Consider the following 24036-nt stretch of genomic DNA (forward strand, 5'->3'; position numbering starts at 1 on the left):
GAGGTGGGTTGAGGAGGAGGGAGGGGAAAGTCATCCAGTGAATTCTGTAGAGACTTGAACCTGGGCTTATTCAGGCCAACTCCAATAATTATAATCAATTCCTTAAGCTGCCTCTGTGTTATATTCTGTGTAATTGATACAGGGTACCATCCAGTCTTTGTAAGCTTTAGTGAAACTAAATTAAACTTGCAATACAGTCCTGTACAAGTATACAGTATGCAAAAACATATTCCACTAAGTTCCATGAGAATTACTGTAATGCATATAAGGCATATGATTAAAGATTGAGCATGCATAGCTTTTTTCACAGGTTATATATATATATATTAAAAATGTAGGATAAATTATTTCCTCCTGAGATTCTTGACCACCTTTTCTACATAATCTTCCAAGTTATCTTAAGATTCTAAAGCCTATCCATGGTTTTGGGGGTTTGCAGGGGGCATATTATATAATTGAACAGAACAGAACAAAAAAAAATTTTTTTAAGGAAGAACAAAGGCAAAGGAGCAAACACACAAACATTTCTTGAATTTCTGAAACACTTTTCAAACGTGTGCATGTGTATATAAATATTTACATGATAGTTTCAGTGCACAATGACCATATTTTATTATAATCTAGAGTTTACCCAAAGCTACAATTTGGCTTATAAAATATTTTTGTTTCTTTAACTTCAGGTCGTCTGTGAAAGAAATGGGCTCCAGTGAACAAGAAATCATAGTCTGGGTTTGCCAGGAAGAGAAGATTGTCAGTGGACTGACTAAACACACAACTTGCCTGGAAGTAATTGAAGCTTTGCTGGAAGAACATCAGACAACATTGGCAGAGAAGAGATTTCTCTTTGGGGAATGTAAAGATTACTGCATTATAGAAAAATGGAGAGGTTCTGAGCGGGTTCTTCCACCTCTCACAAAAATGCTCCGACTCTGGAAAGCCTGGGGGGAAGAGCAACCTAATTTGCACTTTGTCTTGGTCAAGGCAGATGCTTTCCTTCCCTTGCCTTTGTGGAGGACATCTGAAGCCAAGATAGTTCCAAACCTAGAAATGCACTTGGATCTGAGTCCAGCAAATTATATGAAGATGTTGACAGTGGACAAACAAAAGAGAATTCTTAGAAAAACCTTTAAGAAACTGGCCAAACTTAAACAGGAAGGAGTTCTGCAGGAGAGGGACAATATAGAGACACTAATCCATCTCATCCTTTCTCAAGACCATACTATTCACCAACAGATTAATAGAATGAAGGAACTAGATATGGAAATTGAAGAGTGTGAAGCCAAATTCCAGCTTGAAAGTGATGGGGAAAATTATGTCCAAGAGTCTTATTTAATGTCATCTTGTAGCAGTTCTGAACAGCTAATGGAAATGCCTCACAACCATCAGCAGGAAAGTTCAAACAAATATGATGGGATTTTACAAGTGGAAGAAGGACTAAGGCACCACAAGTTAATGATTGAAAAGCTCTCTGCTGAAATTGAACAAGAGGTTAAGGAAAGTGAAAAAAATGGAGACATACGGACAGAAGACGCATCTAAAGGTGAAGTGGAAAACACTAATCTAGAAAGTGTTAAGAATGAGCTAGAGAGAAGTATGAAAGATGCTCTAAGGATTCATTCTCAGTTGAATTGCATAGAGCAGGAACTAAAATATCGGGACTTGATGCTTCAAAGGAAGGAAAAAGAATATGAACTACTTGTAGAAGAGCTTAGTGGTTTGCATGCTAAAGATAAAAATATATTCAGGTATCCAATCAGTGAAGAGGAAATGAAGGACAATGAAACTGGAACCTGTACAAAAAACTTTCCAGGAACAGACCTTCTTCAAAAAATGACAAATTTAGACCTAAATGATACAGACTCCGACACTGGGATCAGTTCTACTCACAGCCAAGACTCAGAGACAGCTATAGGAGACACATTGCTTTGTCCACATAGTTGAAAACAATTATTTTAACTGAGGCAAATGTAATATTTGCACCCTTTAAAAATCACATGGGAAATATGGCACTTTTTAAAATTGAATCTAATTCTAATGGGATAAGTTTTCCTGATTTTTTTTTATAGAAATAAATCAAGCAAGTCATAAGCCAAATCTTATAAACAGAAAGGAATATACAATAAAATTATATTCCCCTTTTTTAAAAAAATATAGCAAATTCAACTATTAATCAAACATGTAGATACAGACTAATTAATCAGATTTGGGAGAGATGGACAGAAGTATAAGTTCGTATACCAATACAAATTCTCCTTTGTATGCATTATCAGTCCATAGAATTCTATGGGGAATATTGTTTTTTGTTTTTATATACTGATTCACTGCCAATTCAATGCGATAACAATGTGGATATTTTGCAATGCAAAGTCTAATCTTCGAATGTCTGTGATATTTGTGGAAAATGTATGGCGTTAGAGCTAGCAGTACAGCAGATTTCTTGTGCTGCCTTTTATTAAATCATAAAACAAAGTTGCTAATCCTGTCAAAATTCCAGAGTTGCATATAAGCAATGTTTTATCAAATTTTCAATAGCTCATTTACTACTGTTGCGTATCTCTAAATAAGGTACAGATTATAAAGATCAGTTCTTTTCCTAAATATAATTGTAAGAGAATGAAGTAAATAAATTTTACAGTGCCATAATATAAAGAAGAATCTGATAACTCTTTAACCAGCATATGCTAGTTAAGCAAGAACAAGTGAGGACAGTACTTGGTGTAGTAAAATAAGGCCTACGAAACTAGTAATCCCAGATTATAGCATATGAATGCTATTTACCTTGGACTAATGTAGTGATACAGCATTATTTCTATGTTTATTTTTTTTTCTTTTATATTCCAACTTGATGTTTCACTTTTTACAAACATCATCTACTCTATTGTTATTTTTAATGACTGGGAAAATTCTCTTCTTTGGATCCCCCCCCCCCCCATTAACCTCTGGACATTATGAAGAGATTTTCCCTAAATATTTTTTTTTGTTATTATTTTTTTAAAAAATGTGGCTGAATCATTTGGTGTTATGCTGAATGCCTTAATGGGAATATTTTTGAGTTCTGTTATCTATCTTGTTCCTACTGGAAATATAACACGATTAGCAGTTGTGTTATCATAGTTTTATAATAATTTATTAATATGATAAATATAGACAGATAATTCTTGACTTACAGCCATTCATTTAGTGATGAAAGTTAAAATGGCACAGAAAAAAGTGACTTATGACTGGTCCTCGCACTTATGAACCCTGCAGCATCCCCATAGTCACGTGGTCAACTTTGGCAATCTGGGACCATGTGATCACTATTTGTGACCTTCCCAGCTGGCTTCTAACAAGAAAGTCAATAGGGGAAACCAGATTCACTTAATGACTGTATGATTCAGTTAAAAATTGCAGTGATTTGCAGAAAATCATTGCAGAAAAATAGTAAAATTGGATTCACTTAAAAACTGCCTTGCTTAGCAACAAAAATTCTGGTCCCAATTGTGATCATAAGTCGAGGATACCTATAGATATACATATGTATACATACGCACAAACACTGTAATTTTCAAATCTCTGTTGTTGAAAATATACTAACCTATATTATTTGAAAAATTTCTGCAGTTCATGTGATATAAAAAAATAATTATTCATATCTTTGGCAATGTTACAAAACATTTTGCTTGATTCTATGAAATGCCATTATGTTGTGAATCAGAATTAAATTTATGTTGAATGGGCTTCAGTGTTCACTTCAGACTCAATTCAATTCTACCTTTTGCCTTCCATTCATCACTTCAGTGTGCATATTCAAGTGTCTGTGGATAAAAAGTGTCTGTTTATTGTATATTCAAGGTTTACTAATTTATGGGATGCAAGCAGTTAGGACTTCTTCCAGTACACACCCCTTCTAAAGCTGTAGGATTGACTGAGGTGTACCTCCTATTCGTGTATTAATTTATTTTTCTTGGATAGTCCCATAGCTGAGTTAAATCTAATGTGCAATATTTATCAAATTTCCTTTTCTTATGAAGTTTTTTACAAAATAAGTAGTTGCATTACATTCTATAGCCCACATGGATATCCATGTTCTTTTTATATTAAGTTATAAATGTTGGGTGAAAAGTAATCCATAGAATTTATAGAAGACCAAGACAGTACCTATCTTACAGTACTTATTTAAAAATCAGTAACCATTACATTTGCTTTGAAATTTTCCTGTTTGCATCTAGGATTTTTCCAAAGTGGGAGTGGGAGAAGCATAAGATTCAATGTATCTAACAGATATAAAAGTTGAAGAAGATATTGTGTAGGAAATGTGTGATTCAAGTTTCTTCCCTTACTTCTACATGAAGTGGCTTCGGTTATAACCAGAGCCCATTAAGATAAACAAAAACCTAGCCCAATCCTATACATATTTATTTTAAATTAAGTACTGTGAAATATATTCAAGGTTTACTCCTAATGTAACTGTATATTCATGTCAGTGGACCTTGTAACCATTGACTTCCCAGATAGATTTGTGTTGCACTACATTATGATTTGTTTTAATCACTTGAAAGAATCTTTGCCCCAGCATCCCTTTTACAACACTATAGTTTCAAAATGGTTGTACTTTGGTTTTGATATTTTAAAGGGAAAAATTGTGCCTTACAAGACTTAAGATACCCATTCCATTTGTAGCCTCTCAGGAATGTGCTGAAAAATTTGTTCCACCCTCTCATTTGATATTATATTATTGACATCTTTATGTAGCTATGGAAGCCATGTTTTTTAAATTCTTGGTCAGAAGAAAATTACAAAATAATGTTCCAAACAAAGCATGACAAGAGGATATACATCAGAATTAGACCTAATTAGGGTGGAAATCCAAACTGTATTGCACCCTTCTAAAACAGGTGAAATATCAACTGAAATTTTAAATATACTACTATATTATTCTATTGCATTTTCTTAAATACATTTTAATATTCTAAATTATAATGGTTGAATGGAAATTCCAAACTGTTTAGGATTGGGTGTACAATTCGTTTGGAAGTTTGCAAACCAAATTCATTTTGGTTTGCAAAAAATAGTTTGGAAGATCTTGCTCTGAGGGGTAGAGTTAGAAAAATGATTTAGTGTAGCATTTCACTAAATCTCAGCTTTAACCATCTAATTCTAATTGTTATTATGTTCCACTGAATTCAATAGGGGTTTACTCATTAATAAATTTCCTATTAGTTTTAGTGGAAATTACCAAATAATTTTCATTGGGTTAAGGCCAATGGCTGAAATCTGGTCATAAATCATTTATTTGGTATTGTATTGTAGTGTGTGTGAAAACATTCCTTATTGAGTATCCTATTTTTCCAGATTAAAAAGTAATGTTCAAATTAAAATATTTATAACTGACAAATTAACTAACAACCACTGTTACTTCTATCAAGAATACTGTTGCAGAATTTAACATTAATTTGTATAGAAATGACCATGGGCAATACTTAGAATTGTTCTCTGTGTGTTCCAAATAAAACAACTCTATCAAATTAAGGTTTTTTCTGTGTTATGTTATTCTGACAAGTGAATTATGCAAACCCATGCAACTGTGTGAATACACCTTTTCACCTTCTAGCTATGCCTTCATTCAGATATTCCACTCCACTTCCCCTGCTCCCAGATTTTTTAGTCCCCATCAAAAAATGTAATCTTTGGGGCAACAAATATGTTCCACTGAAAATGAGGGATTTACTTTACTATCTTTGCTTTATTTGTTTGCTTCTTTACTTTGTTCCTTTCCTCAATTTACTTATGAAGGAATATCAAAAGCCAGAATGCTTCACAGCTTCTTCTGGTTGTATCATCTTGACCTAGAAATGTACTTGTAGAAATCTGATCTGTTAGCCAGAAAAACACTTTCCTATCTGGTAATCTCCAGTACCTAAACTCAATGCAATATACAAATAGAGGGGGGGGGGTTGTAGTTATGGTCTAATATAAGAATTCAGCTAATTGGAACTTGTTTAACAAATCACAGTTTAACAAGGGAATTTATTTTAAGTGATAAATTGGATAAAATTGTGACAACTGCAATTCTTTGTTATTGTTGGCTTAAGTATGGCATTCCCCTTCAACTTGAATCAAATGACCCAATGCTAACCAGACCCAATGCTATCAGCATAGTAACACTAGCAGAGGAATTATTACATCCACACATAGTACATCTCAATTATATCTACTTCCCTTTAAAAGGACACAAAAGGAACCTAGCTAATGTTTAATTGTGACATGGGACAATATTTGTTGGGTACTTGTCAGAAAAGTTCATTTCAGTGTACTTAGAACAAATGTCAAAAGCCCCAGTAAAGGATGCCGTGGAGGTTAATATTGATACAGTCCTTCTTAGCTTGAAAGGTATTGATTGTTTTGTCAGTCCTGCTGCTAAAAAGAAATCAAATGTCAGCAGGAATAGAGATTCTTAATTCTTTTCAGGAACTCACCCATCTTATATGCTGAAAGCACTAAATGTGTTCCTCACTCCTTCTTTGTTTAAAGTCCGGATTTAAATTCATGCCAGGGTGAAAAGTATCATGAATACAAATTGAGCTTTTATTGTTATTCTAAATATAAGCTGCAGTTGAGAAAGTTCCTTTTAGCAAGAATTCTTAGATCTCAAACATATCTCCCTGCATCAATGCCACAAATGCATGAGATTTCATGAAGTTCTGTGTGAGTTTGCTAGGTCTTAATTTTCAGAGCTTCAGTTCTCTTTTTTTATGTATATATAATATTATTACATATATTATATTATTAATCTTGAAACTTGGCATACCAAATTCTTTTAATTCTCCTATTAATATTTCTATTCCCTTTAATAAATCTTTCAAAACTAACACACATCATCAGCAAAAACCCCAAATTTTAAATTTCCCTTTTGATCTCTACTCCTGCAATTCTCTTATCCTGCTTTTTTATTCAATATTTCAAGAACTAAAATAAACAGGTAAGGAAATAGTAAACATCCTTGTGTTCCTTTCAGTATCTCACAAAGTTCTGTTAGTTCTCCATTAACAATTACTTTTGCTTTCTATGAGGTATAATTGATCTCACCCACTTAATAAAAATTATCTCCAAATTTCACAACTTCCAAAACTTTTTTTAAAAATAGTTCAGTTCAAATCATCGAAGAGTTTGGCTGCATGTAAGAAAATGAGTGCAGCTTGTTTTTCATTATATTGCTCCAAATATTTCAAAATGTCCAATGTATTTCTAATACTATCCCTTAACTATCTTTTAGATAAAATTCAAATCGACCTTTATGAATAAATTCCTGCAAAATTATTTTTAACCTCTTTTAACAATTTATAGTAATTATTCAGTAATGATATTGGTTGCTATTTTCTGGCTAAAGTCAAATTCTATATTTCTTTAGTATTAATGCAACATTAGCCTCTTTCCAGCAGTCCAACATCTTTCACCCCCTCTCTCTGTAAAACAGAATTCATTATATTTTGTAAAGGCTGTAAGAGCACATCTTCAAAACATTTGCAATAAGAAGCCAGTAAAACAACTGATCCCAGAGCTTCAGTTCTCAAGCTCACATAGTTATCATCTATATCTTCTAGTTTCTTCTGTTAGCCAAATTAACAGCTAAACTTCCCACAAGAGAATATTATTCAAATGAGCACAAATATACTGCAACACTAGAAAAAGGAAAAAGATTGCCTATACAATATCTTCCAACAAAATGGACACAACTTTATCAAAAAATACCTGATCACTCAATCCTACAGCACAACCAGCAGATAATGCTACCAAACATCCTAAACATCTCAGAAACAATCAACAGATATTATAACCACATCACTGTAGCACACAAACTAACTAAAGGTCTCCAAAATATCTTAAATAAACCAAAAGACCAAGTAGGCCGAGAAAAATGAATGTCATCAATAATATACTGTAATGACTGTAACAGTCACTGAGTAGGACAGATGGGCAGAAGAGTAGCAGAGTGCATCCATGAACACCAAGTAGCAGCCAGAAGTTAATTTCACCACACTTAACCAAAGGGAATTCCTGGAAAGTAGAGATTCAGACAAATCAATTATGCATAGAGACATAGAGAAAAACCATATTTACATATCATTCAAAAGAGACAATAAAAAGTTAAGGAAACAAAAACACCCAAGCACATCCTTTACAGCAATCAACACCCACATAAGCAGGGATTAACAACAGACAAACAGTCATGCAGACAACAATAATCAAGAAACTACCAAGGAAAAACCCACATCCCCATCAATACCGACAGGGCAAGCCACTGTATGTAAACAGGGAGCAAACCCAACACTCAACAGCACTGAGATGTTATCTAATTAGGTAATGAGATATCTGCAAGCAATAACCAAGCTCAGAGAGCATTAGGAATGCCACAGGATCTTCTCTACCAGTATCTTGTAATACAGGAATCTTTTGCTATCTGCCTGGAGCACAATTCAAAGGATTGAAATAAAATTAGTCACTATACTTTTGGGTCTCTTTCTCAGTGAAGTTTGAAAGCCTTTCTGTCACATAGACAAGTTGCTTACGACTTTAAAGATTTAGGAGAACGAGGTGTCTGGATGGAGTTATTGAAGTAGTAGGTATGAGCTTAAATGGACTCCAGAGGATGGTAGAGGACAGGAAGGCCTGGAGGAATATTGTCCATGGGGTCGCAATGGGTCAGACATGACTTCGCAACTAACAACAACAAAAAGTTGTATATTTTCATTGTGTCTGCAGGAATTGCAGATATTTCAGTTCAGGCATCAAATGATCTCTATAGTTTATACCAGGCACAACGTGTTTGCTTGAATTGCAATTTTGGGACAGTTCAACTGTGTAGAGTGCACTACAATAATTAAGATGAATTGGACAAGACATGGATAACTGTTTTCAAGTCTGACCAGTTTGGGAAGGGTCACACATGCCTTAGCTGTACCAATTACCGGTAGTTATCACTGTGCAAGTGTGCAAACAGTACCAGATGACAGATACCATGATTAATGGTTCTGAAAGATGTAAAGAGTCCGGGAGAATTAGCAGGGTGGCACTCCTGCATATAATTTTTTTACATAGGCTCCACCAAAGTAATCCAAGCAGCCTCAGTGGCTATTCTGGATGAAACTCTGATTATGGGTTCAGATTATGAGTTTCTTCCAAATGCATCTGAAGTTTTGAGACTTTAAAAAAAACAAAAAATACCTGAAATACCAGCAATGAAATAGTTGAGATTGAACAGTAATTAGAAAAATCTTCTAGATAAAGAAAGGCCTTTTCAGTTAAGGTCTTATATCTCCATCCTTTAGGTCTATCGGGACATATTCTATCCATAAAGAAGCATTGACCATCAGCCCTAGAAAAAAGCAATGGCAAATCACGTCTGAAAATGCTGCCAAGTGAACTGTGGGTAGTAGGCAATTACCAGAAGACTGACTTGAACACACACACATGGGCTCTCCTGCCTTTTTCTGTCCATTTTTATGGTAAATGTGATTCTCTTTCCCACTCATTTACTGAGTAATGTAACCTAACTTTCTGTAAATATGTTTAAGCTAAGATTCACTCAGTATGTGTACCCCTCTTTATTTCTAAATGCTCTGAATACTAAATAGAATGGAGAAAAAAACAAGTTACTAGCTGGCAATTTCTGTCAGTTGTAGACATACATGGAGTTGCACCTGGGACTGAATTCAACTTAACTGTACTATACTCAAGGTTAAGTACTCCTGTGGGTGCCAGGATGTGGCTAACATGAGAGCCACATTTTTGTCATGACTAGTGAAAGAGGAAAAATTGATTGAAAGCCAGTTACTAACTGTTGAAGTGTAGATAGAAGACTTCCTGGTTTCTTGGCAATAGGATCAAATGAAACTGACTAGATGCTTAAAACAATTAATGCAAATTATTTTCCTTTTTTTTTTTTTTTGGTATGTGATCCACCTATACAAGCATGTTTGGACATCTGCTTTTCGTCTTGCCCACACAAATGTGGGCAAAATGTTTTACTATTTCTCGCTAGTAAAATTTCTTATCTCACATGTTGCTGGGTATCTGAGAGATGAGATTTATTTCATTCCAACTCTTCCTCCTATTCTTCAGCACATTTTTCTAGATCCTCTTCCAACAGTTTCCACCATTCCCCCTTCCCCCCACAACACCCCTCAAAGCTTCAGCAATATAACATTATATTGACCATTTTAATCCTATCCTAACCTTTAAGACTACCTGTGGTGCCAGAACAATAGCCTTCCTTGTCTTATGAGAACTTTGTCCTATGGTAAAGTAAACTACCCCATAATCTCAGCTTCTTTTATCAACTAAAGCACAAAGAGTTTGCTTGAGTGCCTGTGTAGAAACTCAAACAGTCAGCAGAATGCCACTGCTGAAGGCAGACTGTCATGAACCGCTATAGAAGAAGGGCTGGCCATTCACAAAAAGGCCGTGTAAGTGAATGTAACATGTAATTCATTTCCCAGAGAGCAAACAGAAGAAACTAAAAAAAAGAAAAAAAATTGCCAGTGAACCTATACCCAATATATGGCAAAAGTGGCATTTGTAATATTGAAATAGAAAACTATTACTTTAATATATTTTTTTTTGCTCCAAAATCCATTTTTTAAAAAATGGAAAATAAATATGGTTCTAAACTCTCACTGTTTGCAGAATTCCATTTAGGATGTGGAATCAAGAGAAATATTGATGGAGCAAAATAGAATATCTTGGAACAAGATATCAAATATCTTGGAACAATATAGAAAGCATTTTTATTCTCCTTTGCATTTGACACTACATGATAATATTGATCAAATACTCACCAATATCTGTTTGTGTACTGCAATTTGTTTACATGTCGTAAATATTCATCATCTGGAAATTCATGGCATGTCTAATAGCACCTGTATTATAGCAATAAAGAATTAAAGAATATACAATACCTCTACAAATAAAGAAGCTTTGGATTCAAAGCCACAATATAATTTATCTCAATGTAGTACATGCTGATATATTATATTCATTATACATATTAAGAAGCTTTGAATAAATGTTAAGTGGAATAATATATCTTAATATCTTTTATAATTTTAAATTATAATATTATATAGTATTTGAGAAGATTTGGGCATCTTATAGCCAATGATCTATTTTGTCTTTTTTTTTAAGAACATTTTTTGTTACTGGTGTTTTATTTATTTATTTATTTGATTTGATTTTATATGCCGCCCTTTTCCATAGACTCAGGACGGCTTACAATGTGTTAAGCAATAGCCTTCATACCTTTGTATATACCTGCTTAGTAGGGCTTCCCCCCCCCCAAGCAGTGTTCTTTTTATACAAAGTCAGCTTATTGCCCCCACAAACCGGGTCCTCATTTTACCTACCTCGAAAGGATGGAAGGCTGAGTCAACCTTGACTTTGGTGAGATTTGAACTTGCAGTAATTGCAGGCAACTGGTATTACTTAACAGTGCTTTAGTCTACTGCGCCACCAAGGCTCCTCAATCCCCTTTTCTCAATCCCCTTTTCCATGTTGTTGTTCTGCTTGCATGCTGGAGTCTTTGGACTGAATACCTAAACTACAACTATAGCAGAGACGTTTTAACACAGTGATGGCTAACCTTTTCTGGACTGAGTGTCCAAAGTGCGCAATGCGCAATGTGTGCATGGCCTCCATGCATGTGCCCCTGCCTCTGTGCACCCCATCCCCCCGTGCATGCACCCCCCACATGCACCCCACCCCCACACTTGCCCCCCGCATGCCTCCCGCACCCAAGCATGCGCGGCAGTGACCCAAAGACCAGCTGGCCGGCGGGAGGCTTGCATGCATGCACAGTGGAGCTGAACTGGAGTGACGGCTCACATGCCATCATTGAGGGGTCTGCGTGCCACTTCTGGCACTTGTGCCATAGGTTCGTCATCATGGTTTTAGCACATGGAATCTCCAGATGAAAAAAGAATAATGCCTAAACAATCTCAACTCCAAATAAGATATTTGAACTCATCTCCAAATAAGACATTTGAACAATGTCAATTCCAAATAAGACATTTGAACTATGAGAGTTTTTTCCTTTGAATGTTCATCATAGCACTTTCTTTAGCAAAGTGTAATATTACAATAAGTGCACTGCAGATATTCTTCCTTTTCCTCTAAGAAATTGAAAAAAAAGATCTTGCATCTTTTATGCTCATCATTTGGCTTGGTTTCCCAGTTTATTATGACAATCCTTCGGATTACTTTAATCTAAATTAGATTTCAAGAGATGATTCAGTAGCATTGTGTCAAAATAAAGAGATGATTAGAGAGGAAGCAGTGATAAATACAGCAGCATTAGTCTCTAGCCAGTGGTGAGCAGTATAAAAGACAACATAGTTGTGCCACTGTGATATCTGGGCATAGAAGATAAGCCAGAAGCTTATAAGGCTGCATTCTTCACTGTGTAGCAGCAGGCCCAGCTCTTGCTGATACCAATGTTACACAAAAGGACAAAGCAACTATCATAGTTTCTACAGATTGAATCCAACAAGCTTTATCAAAGCATTACATGGAGCTGTCAGAACCGAAATGCTTACATCTGCTCCGTAGTAATAAAGAGCTTTGGTAACTTGCAAAGACCATTTTTAGCTCTCAGAGATAGCTAATATCTGGCTTTTTTGATATTTCAGAATAGATGCAACGAAGAGTGATCTTTTGTCATTTACTAGACAAAACATACCGTATTTGTACAATATACAAGTCTCCAGGTCTTCAACTTGGCCTTGAAGAAAGAAATGAAGCTTCAAGAACTAACAAGCCTAGCGACAGATGATACCATATCCCAAAACAGTATTTTCAAAAAGCAGAAATGGGATCAGTAATTATCACACAGAGATAGCAGAAAATCAAGCAATGTTCTCAATCATCAGGAAAAAGTAAATAAATCATCAGGATGGAGTAAATAAATTAGAGCAACTAAATTTTCAGAACTATGGTCATATCATATAGATTACACTTTGTGACATGGTTGGGTTGACGGTTTCACTAGGAGATTGATAAATAGGAATTGGATAACGATGTATACCTCTTTACATTAGGTGCAAGACCCATAAAAATTTACATTGCCATGTGACGGTTAAGTATGTAATACCAAATTAAGCAATTGTTTTAAAGGTTTATAATCTGTTTTGTCCTGTCTTTGGCGTGGAACATCTGTCCAGAGTGGGGTTATCATTCTCATCTTCAGTACAAATCACCTGGTGTAAACAAAGACTGCTTACATTTGGGATGGTTTCATCCTTGGCAGGAGCAGGCAAAGCTTTCTAAGGATAAAATGCAATAAATTTATCCTCCCTAGTTTTGGGAAATCATGTGAGAAGAAGCCATTGAAAACAGCTGTAATTAATTGTGGTTAGGAGTCTATATAAGCTTGTCAGAAACTCCCTTGTGATGGGATTTTGATGCAGAGCAAGCCTGGAAAAATGCTGCATAGTTGCCAGTTTTGAAGGGGTCTGCTCACTGTCATTTTTTTGGAATTCCTGAGAGTTCCCACAAAGGCTGTAAAGTCTGTTTTTTCACTATTCAGTGTTATTATGTTACCTTCTAAATACTGCCAAGTTATTTTCTTATACTGCCTTGGACTAAAGCCTTAAATACTCATGCTGTGTGGTCATTGCTTCCAAATACAAAAAAAATGTAATCCTGTTGGTCTAGAGAAGAGAGCAATATACCGGTAAAGGCAGTGGTGGGATTCTGCCAGTTCTACCCAGTTCGGGCGAACTGGCATCTGTGGCTGCTGGAGGCCCCGCCCACCCGCGCAGACGTCATCACGTCTTTTTTTTTATGCTCTGCATATGCACAGAATGTCCTGAGCATGCGCGGAGATGGCACACGTGGAGGTAGTTGCTCACATTTGCGAACCGGTAGCTAAGATAAGTCAATACCATCCCTGGGTAAAGGTAATTATTTTATATAAGTTTGGTTTTGCACAACTTCAATTCAGAGTTTAGAGTTTATTGGATTTCTATACTGCCCTTCTCCCAGGGGACTCAGGGCGGTGTACAGCCACATTAAAACACATGAATTTATAAAATTTAAAACCAATTAAAACAAATATATACAATTTGGCCTTCAAATTAAAACACACATACATCCACTTAAAATTCATATTAGGCCAGTCCGGCTTGCTGAAACAGGAAGGTCTTTAGGGCACGGTGAAAAGTATGCAGGTCGGGGCTAAGACGAAGCTCTAGGGGCAGCTCATTCCAAAGGGCTGGTGCCCCCACAGAGAAGGCTCTCCCCCTGGGTGTCGCCAGTCAGCATTGTTTGGCCAACGGCATCCTGAGGAGACCATCTCTATGGGAGCGTATTGGCCGGTGGGAGGTTGTTGATGGCAGAAGGCGGTCTCGTATGTATCCCGGTCCTAAGCCATGGAGCGGTGGTGACCAACACCTTGAATCGCACTCGGAAGACCACCGAGAGCCAGTGCAACTCACGCAGGAGGGGTGTTACATGGATGCGCCAAGTCGTACCCATAACCACCTGTGCGGCCACATTCTGGACCAGCTGGAGCCTCTGACTGCTCTTCAAGGGGAGCCCCATTGCAGTAGTCCAGACGGGATGTGACAAGGGCATGAGTGATTGTGCGCAGCGCATCCCGGTCCAGAAAGGGACACAACTGGTGCATCAGGCGAACCCAATAGAAAGCTCCCCTGGCCACGGCCATCATGTGCTCTTCCAAAGACAGCCATGCATCCAGGAGAACACCCAAGTTGCGAGCCCTCTCTGTGGGGGCCAAGATCTCACCCCCAATAGTCAGTGATGGCGCCAGCTGACTATACCGGGACGCCAGAAGCCACAGCCACTCAGTCTTGGAGGGGTTGAGTTTGAGCCTGTTTCTCCCCATCCAGTTCCGCACGGCCTCCAGGCATCGGGACATCATGTCAAGGGCATCATTGGGGTGGTTCAGAATGGAGATGTACAGCTGAGTGTCGTCAGCGTACTGATGGAATCTCACTCCAAAACCATGGATGATCTCGCCCAGCGGCTTCACATAAATGTTGAACAGAAGAGGCGAGAGGACTGATCCTTGTGGCACCCCACAAACAAGGCACCTCGAGGTCGACCTCTGCCCCCCTGCCAACACAAACTGCGTGCGGTCGGAGAGGAAGAAGGAGAACCACCGCAACATGGTGCCCCCACTCCTAACCCCTCCAATCGTCGCAACATGATACCATGGTCGATGGTATCAAAAGCCGCTGAGAGGTCTAATAGGAACAACCCCTGTCCCAAGCCCTCCAGAGATCATCAACCAATGCGACCAATGCCATTTCTGTGCTGTGTCCTGGCCTGAAGCCTGACTGGAATGGGTCTAGATAATCGACTTCATCCAGGTACTGGGGCAGTTGTCGCGCTACCACACTCTCAACAAGCGAAGGTTGGAGACTGGGCGATAATTCACTAATGTAGCCGGGTCCAGGGAAGGCTTCTTGAGGAGAGGCCTCACCACCGCCTCTTTCAAAGAGGGGGGGAAGTAACCCTCACTCAAAGAAGCGTTAATAATCCCCTGGAGCCAGCCTCGTGTAACCTCCCTGGAGGCCAGCACCAACCAGGAGGGACACGGATCCAACAAACATGTGGCAGCGCTAAGCCTCCCCAGAATCCTGTCCATGTCCTCGGGAGTCACAGAGTCAAACCCCTCCCAGATAACATTCTCAAGATTCCCCTCCATCACTCCATCCGGATCTACCCAATCAGAGTCCAGACCTTCCCGAATCTGAGTGACTTTGTCATGCAGGAATTGCACAAAATCCTCAGCGCTGCCCTGCAATTCAGGGATTCCTGCAATTCAGGGATATTTGTGTCTTTTGTGTCTAATTCTCTATAAGCACAGAAAAAGGGTAAAGGGATTTTTTTTAGCAAACATCATTGTAATAAAATGCACACTTTATTTAAATGGAAGGATCCATTTTATCATCTATTGGACATTTAGGGAGCAAGAAATCCTCAGCATTATGTATTTATTAAAATCAGCAAATAATTCCACATTTTTCCAGAAAGGTTATAAAGTATTGAACTAAATTTATTCCATTGTCAATACTACTGTATATCAACATTTTATCTAAGCAATTTTATTCAGAGCTGCTCTGGTTGAGATTTAAGGTTAATTTTGCCTTAAGGTAACTCTTAAAGGCAGTGGCATAGCTAATCACCAGTTCACATGCAGAGATTATATCCTGTAATTGAAGAATTACAGATTTATTTGATATAATAGCAAAGGAAAAAGATATTACTTAGCATATGGAAAATGAATATTGATCAGCCCTAAGTAAATTCTTTACTAGAATCAATTTATTATTGGTGAATAAATAAATGTATATATTTTAGTTGAATTGCTACAGATGGATATGCAATAATGAGAATGAAGCAGTTAGCATTCACAGAAACTGGAAAAAGTGTTAACTTTTGAATATGGCAGAATGGACTTAAAAAATAATACATGGCTATTCATACCTTTCCTGCTTGGCTGCTAAATGCATGAATAAATGCTATTTTTTAAAAAAGGTAAACCTATGTTAGTAGTTCCTAAAATACGATGCATGTAGAGACAAAGTATTTATTGGATGAAGACTCTATATCAATATCCAATATTTAAAAATTCAAAGACTGCAATACTTTGAATAGTAATGAAGGGTTCATTTTAGAAGTTGGATGTGCTACTAAATGTAATAAGTGCCATGTAGCTGCCCATTTTTAGTATTCCAAATAATGAACCGACAAGAACATAGGAGCATAGATAGTAGACTACTTTCATTTATCTTCATTTATAAAAAAATTTTTTATAATGTTTTCCCTTCTATGGCCAATTTCTATCATAAAACTGAAATCTAAATGACACCAAAGAGTAAGTGCATTGCCACTTCACTGTTCAAACACCTTTCATGCTATAAATATTTAAACCACTCATTTATCTGAGCTTCCATTAAAAGATTTACTAACCAATTCTATTCATTTACTGTTCTGCTTTTGCTTGTTCCCAAATGGGGCTATTTGGTAGCTAGCTGACAGGTTTATCAGCCAGATAAAAAGGAATAAAGTATGGCATGCCATGGACATTTTCCAATAAATCACATAATACTTTTGCTTATTTCAGAATCCCAGAAATAGTATCTATGTACATCTTGGATAATAATATTGCTTTGAGAAATAATTTATAATACAAGATTGTAGCCACTTTTTATTTGATTAGGCTAAAATATTTCTGTCTTGGTGTCAATCTCTTTTCCTTTTTAAAAAAAATCATTATATGAAGATATTCCCTATCGAGTGCGAACTATGTTAGTAAATCCTTAATTCGGTCTACTTATCGTAGTACTAAACCTATGTTTTTCTTGATACCCGCATAAATTGTGGAATAAAATACTTCTAAGAGAAAAACAGTGGGCCTTCCGTGTGATGTTCTGAAATGTACATATGCTGTAAAAAGATGGGAGCTAAACATGAAGTAATAATTTCCCTCATTCCTTACAGATGCCTAAATGGCTTATCGCTTGGATTTTTGTTCTGAGGTAAAAAGTTTATGTTGTTCATATTTTATTGTTTTTATGCATTTCGTCTGGCAGTATTTAACAACTTGTTTTAATGTTGTGAATTGACTGAAAATCTATTGTTCTGCCTGGTTGTTTTAGTTGGTTACACATCTCTTCAACACACTGTGATTTGCCTGAATGCCCATGATTCCACATCTAAAAATGTGTCATGGGATCATTTCCCTTTGAGATTTATTTGGAGAATGTGAATACAGAGAGATAACAAATATTGGAGAGATAATTGCCTAGGGAAAGATAAGCCACTTACACATGCTCAATCCTTTTGTCACTTCTGTAATTAAGATAATGCATCCACCATTGAGAATTTCCCCATTTTTTTCCATCTTGGGAGAAAGGAAAATAATCCATTTTGGCATTCATATCAAATTATTCTGTTCATGGCATACATCACCCTCTAACTCAAGTATCAAAGTCTGGGGGAATAAAAGTATCTTCTAGAGCTAAAAATATCACAAATAACAAGTGCAAACAACCAGCAGGGCATGGATCCATGAAAGGCCATTCCACAGTGGCAGTGCCATCACAGAAAAGTTTCTCCTTCATAAGCATCTACTTCACATCATTAGGGCAAAATACATGGAACAGGTTCTTTCATACAAACCTCAGCTTCTCATTCCTGAGAAAATAAGCTAGAAGAGATTCTGGAATAACTGTGCAATGTTATTATTCTTGCACCTCTTTTTATTTCTCTCTGTACCAATGCTATACAGAAATGTGCAAATCTCAGGTAAGGCTAACTGCTAGGATTTCATCACAGATTGTCTTTGCTCTGCCCAGCAATCTGGACATCATATTTATCATAAGAAATAAGCCAAATTATATCATCTACTTGAACATTAGAAAGCTTTTATACCTTAGAAAGGAGAAAAATTATATAATGGTTTCACTTTCACAATGGTTCACATAACTGTGAACTTAATTAACTATTCTATTGAAATTATCAATGAAAAGAAATACAAGGTGGTGAATGAGATATTATCATATGGATAAAGATCTCAGAAAAATATATTTCAAAATTGCTATTATACTATATAAATGTAGTCATTTTACTTAGCAAGAGAGAAATCAGGTGGGGAAAGTACCTGATAATGGATAACTTGCAGTTAATGGACTGCAAAGGAAAGTTCAATGAAGTAACCCCTTAAAAATATCCAGAACTGGATAATACAAAGACCTTTTTCAATCGTATATGGTAGAATAGAATAAAAACTTTATTACGGTCATCAACCAGCAATTGACATACAATAAATTAAAAATAATACTGACATTAATCGTGAATAATAACATCCCTGTTATGAACATACATGGTATATGGTAGAAACAATCAGGTAGAGGGGCAGAAGGAGGAACAGGTGTGTGAAATACTAAAATCTACTGTGATTTACAGTAAACTATTAAGATTGCATTAATTGTGTATGTAAGTGCTATGTGAGCAATCAAAATGCATTCTATCTTTACTGCATTTATGTTTCCTTTTTATATGTTTATGGTTGTTCCACCTTGCTCTAATTTTATCTTCATAAAAATTCTAGGAAAGAGGCTGAACTGACCATAACCAGCCAAAATTCACCAAGCAAACCTCACTGCTGATACTTTAAACTACTTTTCCTCAGTTTCTAGTACTTAGGCACTCCTTTTTGATTTTATAAGGGCTGTTTAGAATGGTTAATGCCGTTTCCCACATTATGGGACATCCATTATGCTGCTATTTGCTGCTACATTGGAATATTATCACAAAAGCCAATATAAAAACGTCTTCATTAAATAAATTGATAGAGGGAAGGCTAATAGGGGACAAAGAATTTTCACAATTAGATATTTCTAATTTTGATTGCACATAACAGCTTGCTATGTTTTTGAAGATGTAAAAAACAAGTTTCCTTCGAGAGGAGTTTGACTTGAGTTTGACTCTTGATGACTTCATAGATGTCATCTACGAAGATGTGTCTATGTAATTTTATTGACAAAACAATATGGACATGCTTCACAACTGCCTTCTTTTACTATTTGCAAAAATTTCTTAGTTTAACTGTGTTGAACTTATCAATAATAGTTCCTAAAAATAACAATCACAAATAATAGCAGCCAGTGTTTAGTTTTCTTGTTCTTTTTTTGCAAGGTATAGAATAATGAGCCAGTTTGATACAGTGTTTAAGGCCCAAAGGCTAGAAACTGGGAAACTATGAGCTCTAGTCCTGCCCTCGGTACAAAGTCAGCTGGATGACATTGGACAAAACTCTCTCTCTCTCAATTCTAGGAAGGAGGCCACAGCAAACCGCATCCAAAATCTTGCCAAGAAAGCTGCAAGAGATCATCAAGGCAGCCTCCAGAAGTCAATACTGACTTTAAGGCATACACATACAAATACAAACAAAAATAGATCCAAGGTATAAATAATCTATTTAAGTGAAGTGGGCCAGCTACCTGGAAATGTGCAAGTTTCCAGAAAAAAACCCCAAAACTCTTGTTTTGTTTGTTAAAGGTAAAGGTAAAAGTTCCCCTCGCACATATGTGCTAGTCGTTCCCGACTCTAGGGGGTGGTGCTCATTTCCAATTCAAAGCCAAAGAGCCAGCGCTGTCCAAAGACATCTCCGTGGTCATGTGGCCAGCATGACTAAACGCCAAAGGCTCACGGAACGCTGTTACCTTCCCACCAAAGGTGGTCCCTATTTTTATACTTGCATTTTTTATGTGCTTTTGAACTGCTAGGTTGGCAGAAGCTGGGACAAGCTGGGAGCTCACCCCGTTACACGGCACTAGGGATTTGAACCGCTGAACTGCTGACCTTTCAATCGACAAGCTCAGCATCTTAGCCACTGAGCCACCACATCTCTCTTTGTTTTGTTAGGTAGAACTTCATAAAGTATGATGTCCAAATAACTCAATAAACATTGTCCTTCCACCAGGAAAATTGTACTTACCTGGAGTTAGGGTTAGAAGCTTCTATATTCTCTATGTTGTTCAAAAGATTCAGCTCTGCAGACCACTACAAACCATCTCAGGGCAGTTGAGAAACAATATGAAGAGTAGGTGAATGAACAGTTGGAGATCCCATTTTATGATTGGAGCAAGAGTTACCAACCTTAGTGGAGCCATCATGTGTCATTTGACTTTCAGCTGAGAAAAAATTTACCAGCTTTTCCTCTCTTGTGTAAGTATGAACTTTTATCATATGCAAGTATTGGGTACTAGAGATTCTGCTATTGCTCTGCATGCTGTACTTGTGGCATTAAGAGATGATGTTACTTTCTTCTGAGAATTCTTACCAGCTTTCATACTACATATGATCATTCCTGTTCTAAATTAAATGGTGTGGGGATGGATTGGTAGACAAGGAAATGGAAAGGAGAGAGAGAGAATAGGTAGAAAGACCAGAAAGGTGAATCTTATGAGGTCTCCCCAAATAACATCTGATTTGGCATTTTCCTTTTCTGTTAACATTTTATTTATTTATTTAGAACCTTCCATCTTATAACCAACATATCCCATAAAAATCACCAGAAATAATGATTCAATTACTTAAGACTCTCATATATCACTAATATTTATTTGTTTCATCTGATTTATTTAGCCACCTTCTCACCAAATGTGACTATGGACAGCATACAACAAAGCTAAACCAGTGAATAAATACATTAAAGCCCTTATCATTATTAGTTGTAAAAATTTAAAAGCTATAAAAATATATCTAACAAGAAAATAATAAAGGGCTGTTAATAAAGGAGCCACCTATAAGTTCACATGTTCCCTGCAGTCCTCAGCTTCTTGACATAACCAGGATTTAAAGGATTATTGGAAGCTTAGAAGGCCAATTTTACCTCAGAGAGAGAGAAGCCACAATGTGGGTGCCTCTGCAGAAAAGGCCAATTAACTGTAGCTCCCTAGTTGGTAGAATATGTAGCATGCCTTCTCTGCTGGATACAGTGGGATGGGTAGCAAATCTGAGCAAGGAAGTTGGTTAAATAAAACCCAGTCCCATACCATGAAGGGATTTTAAAGATCAACACCAGAATCTAATGTAGCTCGTGAAGCAGAAGTGTACTATGTGTGCCTCATTTTGCACCAGTTGAAGTTTTAAGATACTGATTATTCCTCAGTATAATCCATGGTGATGGATGAGCTTACCCAGTGGTGTTATGTTGATCTTAAATAGGAGGGGGAAAAACCCAATGCTTTCTGCAGTACCTAACACAATAGGGCCATGGAAAGGATTTCTTCTGCCCAATCACCTCTGACTGTAATTGACTCAGAAGGAAGAAGAAAAACCAGCAGAAAAAAAATCAATATCTAAATAGTTAGAAATTTCAGGTTTATGAAACCTTGATTTTGTTTTTGTTAACAAGATAGGCCTATTGTTATAAATGGCTTGTACATACTGTTGTGTAAAAGCAAAAAGTTGTGGTTGTAATGTTGTTATTTCCTATTGTGCTGAAGAGAGTCTGAAGTCAGTGCCTTTTTCTTTCCTTTTCTCCCTTTACCACAGGGGTGTCAAACTCAAGGGCCGAGGGCCAGATCTGGCCCATGGGGTGCTTAGATCTGGTCTGTGGGGCCACGGGGCCACCCTGGAAACAGTGAATGACTGGCCCGCGATGCCTCTGCCAGTGAAAACAGAGCTCGGAAGGACCACATGCAGGCCTCCCGAGCTCCATTTCCCTCCCGCTCTTCTTAGTTTTCCACTACTTTTTACTTTTTCTTAGTATTTTATATTTTGAAAAACCAATAAAAATATATGTTTAAAAAATTAAGGTTTAAATAGAATTTAGGTGATCATAATTTTGATGATCTCAATCCTATTTAAATGTTAAATTTATGACCGCTGATATTGCTGACCATTTACCATTCAAAATTATTGGATAAGAGATTTGTAAGTTAATTTCACTGAAATCTGTAATAATGTTATTTTATTATTTTAATGCTATTTTATAATGTAACCTATATGCAAACAGCATTTTGTGCAAGTGTAAGAATATTTTTGCATCTTGATTTAGTACACTGATGAATGTCTCCATACAAGAGGTAAATTAATCCTGCTATGAACTGAATAAGCATTTCACAAACACAAAAGTGCCTTTGAATGCATCCTTTTGGATTGCAGAAAATTGTAAGCATTGTAAGTGTAGAAAAAAGAAGAAAGGAAAGTAGCCTCTGTTCAATTATATCTAAATAGAACTGAAATCTGAAATCTGAAAAATTAAGAAATATAGCACTGGGTCCTTTATTTGTGACTATAAATCGAATTCTACTTTATGAGATCTTTTGTTTAATATTATTCTAAAGGAGAAGCTCCTTTAGAGCAATGACTTGTAACTGGCATTATAAACTGAAGAAAACACTTTCATTTTAATGAAGTAATCAGATGTCATATCTGCATTACAGGTGATGTTTTATCAGGGGTGGGTTCTACTTACCTTTACTACCGGTTCGCAATGGGATCGTGCGCGCGCCTTGCTTCTGCGCATGCACAGAAGCTTCTGCACATGTGCAGCTCACAGATGACGACATCCGGAGCGTTGGGGGGGGCCTCCCACCAGTGTTACTACAGGTTCTTGCGAACCGGTCCAAACCAAAGGCAACCCACCACTCTGTTTTATAAAAGTTTGTATAACAGATTATTATATTTTTCAAAATGGACCTGATAAGCAAAGTGAAACATCTGATCACAAAAAAGGAAAAACAAATAAAAATGGCTCTAATTCAGGAAATGCCTTTATTTATTCATTAAAAGATGTAATAATAATGGGCGAGATCATCCGTGGCTTTGGGGTGAGATACCATCAGTACGCTGATGACACCCAGCTGTACATCTCCACCCCAGGCCACCCCAACGATGCCCTTGAAGTGATGTCCCAGTGCCTGGAGGCTGTGCGGATCTGGATGGGGAGGAACAGGCTCAAGCTCAACCCTTCCAAGACTGAGTGGCTGTGGCTCCCGGCATCCCGATATAGTCAGTTGACTCCATCACTGACTATTGGGGGAGAGTTGTTGGCCCCCACAGAGAGGGCTCGCAATCTGGGAGTCCTCTTGGATATGCAGCTGTCCTTGGAGGAACATCTGACAGCTGTAACCAGGGGGACCTTTTGTCAGGTTCGCCTGATTCGCCAGTTGCGGCCCTTTCTTAATCAGGATTCCCTGTGCACAGTCACTCATGCCCTTGTCACCTCTCGCCTTGACTACTGCAACACTCTCTACATGGGGCTCCCCTTGAGGAGCACCCGGAGGCTCCAGCTGGTCCAGAACGCAGCAGCGCGGGTAGTGACGGGAGCAGCATGGCGCTCCCATGTAACACCGCTCCTGCGCGAGCTGCACTGGCTCCCGGTGGTCTTCCGGGTGTGCTTCAAGGTGTTGGTTATCATCTTTAAAGCGCTCCATGGCATAGGGCCTAGCTATCTTCGAGATCGCCTGCTGCTACCGACGACCTCCCATCGACCCGTGCGCTCCCACAGAGAGGGCCTCC

General features: G+C 37.4%; 1 protein-coding gene across 2 annotated transcripts in view; it reads left to right on the plus strand.

The window, feature by feature from the left end:
- The window catches only part of RASSF9 (Ras association domain family member 9), a 31004-nt gene extending 25493 nt beyond the window's left edge, over positions 1-5511 (plus strand). For both annotated transcript variants that reach the window (XM_034403758.3, XM_087874052.1), the window contains exon 2: positions 681-5511. In XM_034403758.3, the coding sequence (XP_034259649.1) occupies positions 681-1941 (1261 nt within the window). In that variant the 3' untranslated portion in view covers positions 1942-5511. The remainder of the gene's footprint in view (positions 1-680) is intronic.
- Positions 5512-24036: the final 18525 nt, after the last annotated feature.

The sequence above is a fragment of the Pantherophis guttatus genome, chromosome 7 (assembly GCF_059756535.1).
Source record: "Pantherophis guttatus breed Tessera chromosome 7, ASM5975653v1, whole genome shotgun sequence".
In the NCBI taxonomy this organism is placed as follows: Eukaryota; Metazoa; Chordata; class Lepidosauria; order Squamata; family Colubridae; genus Pantherophis; species Pantherophis guttatus.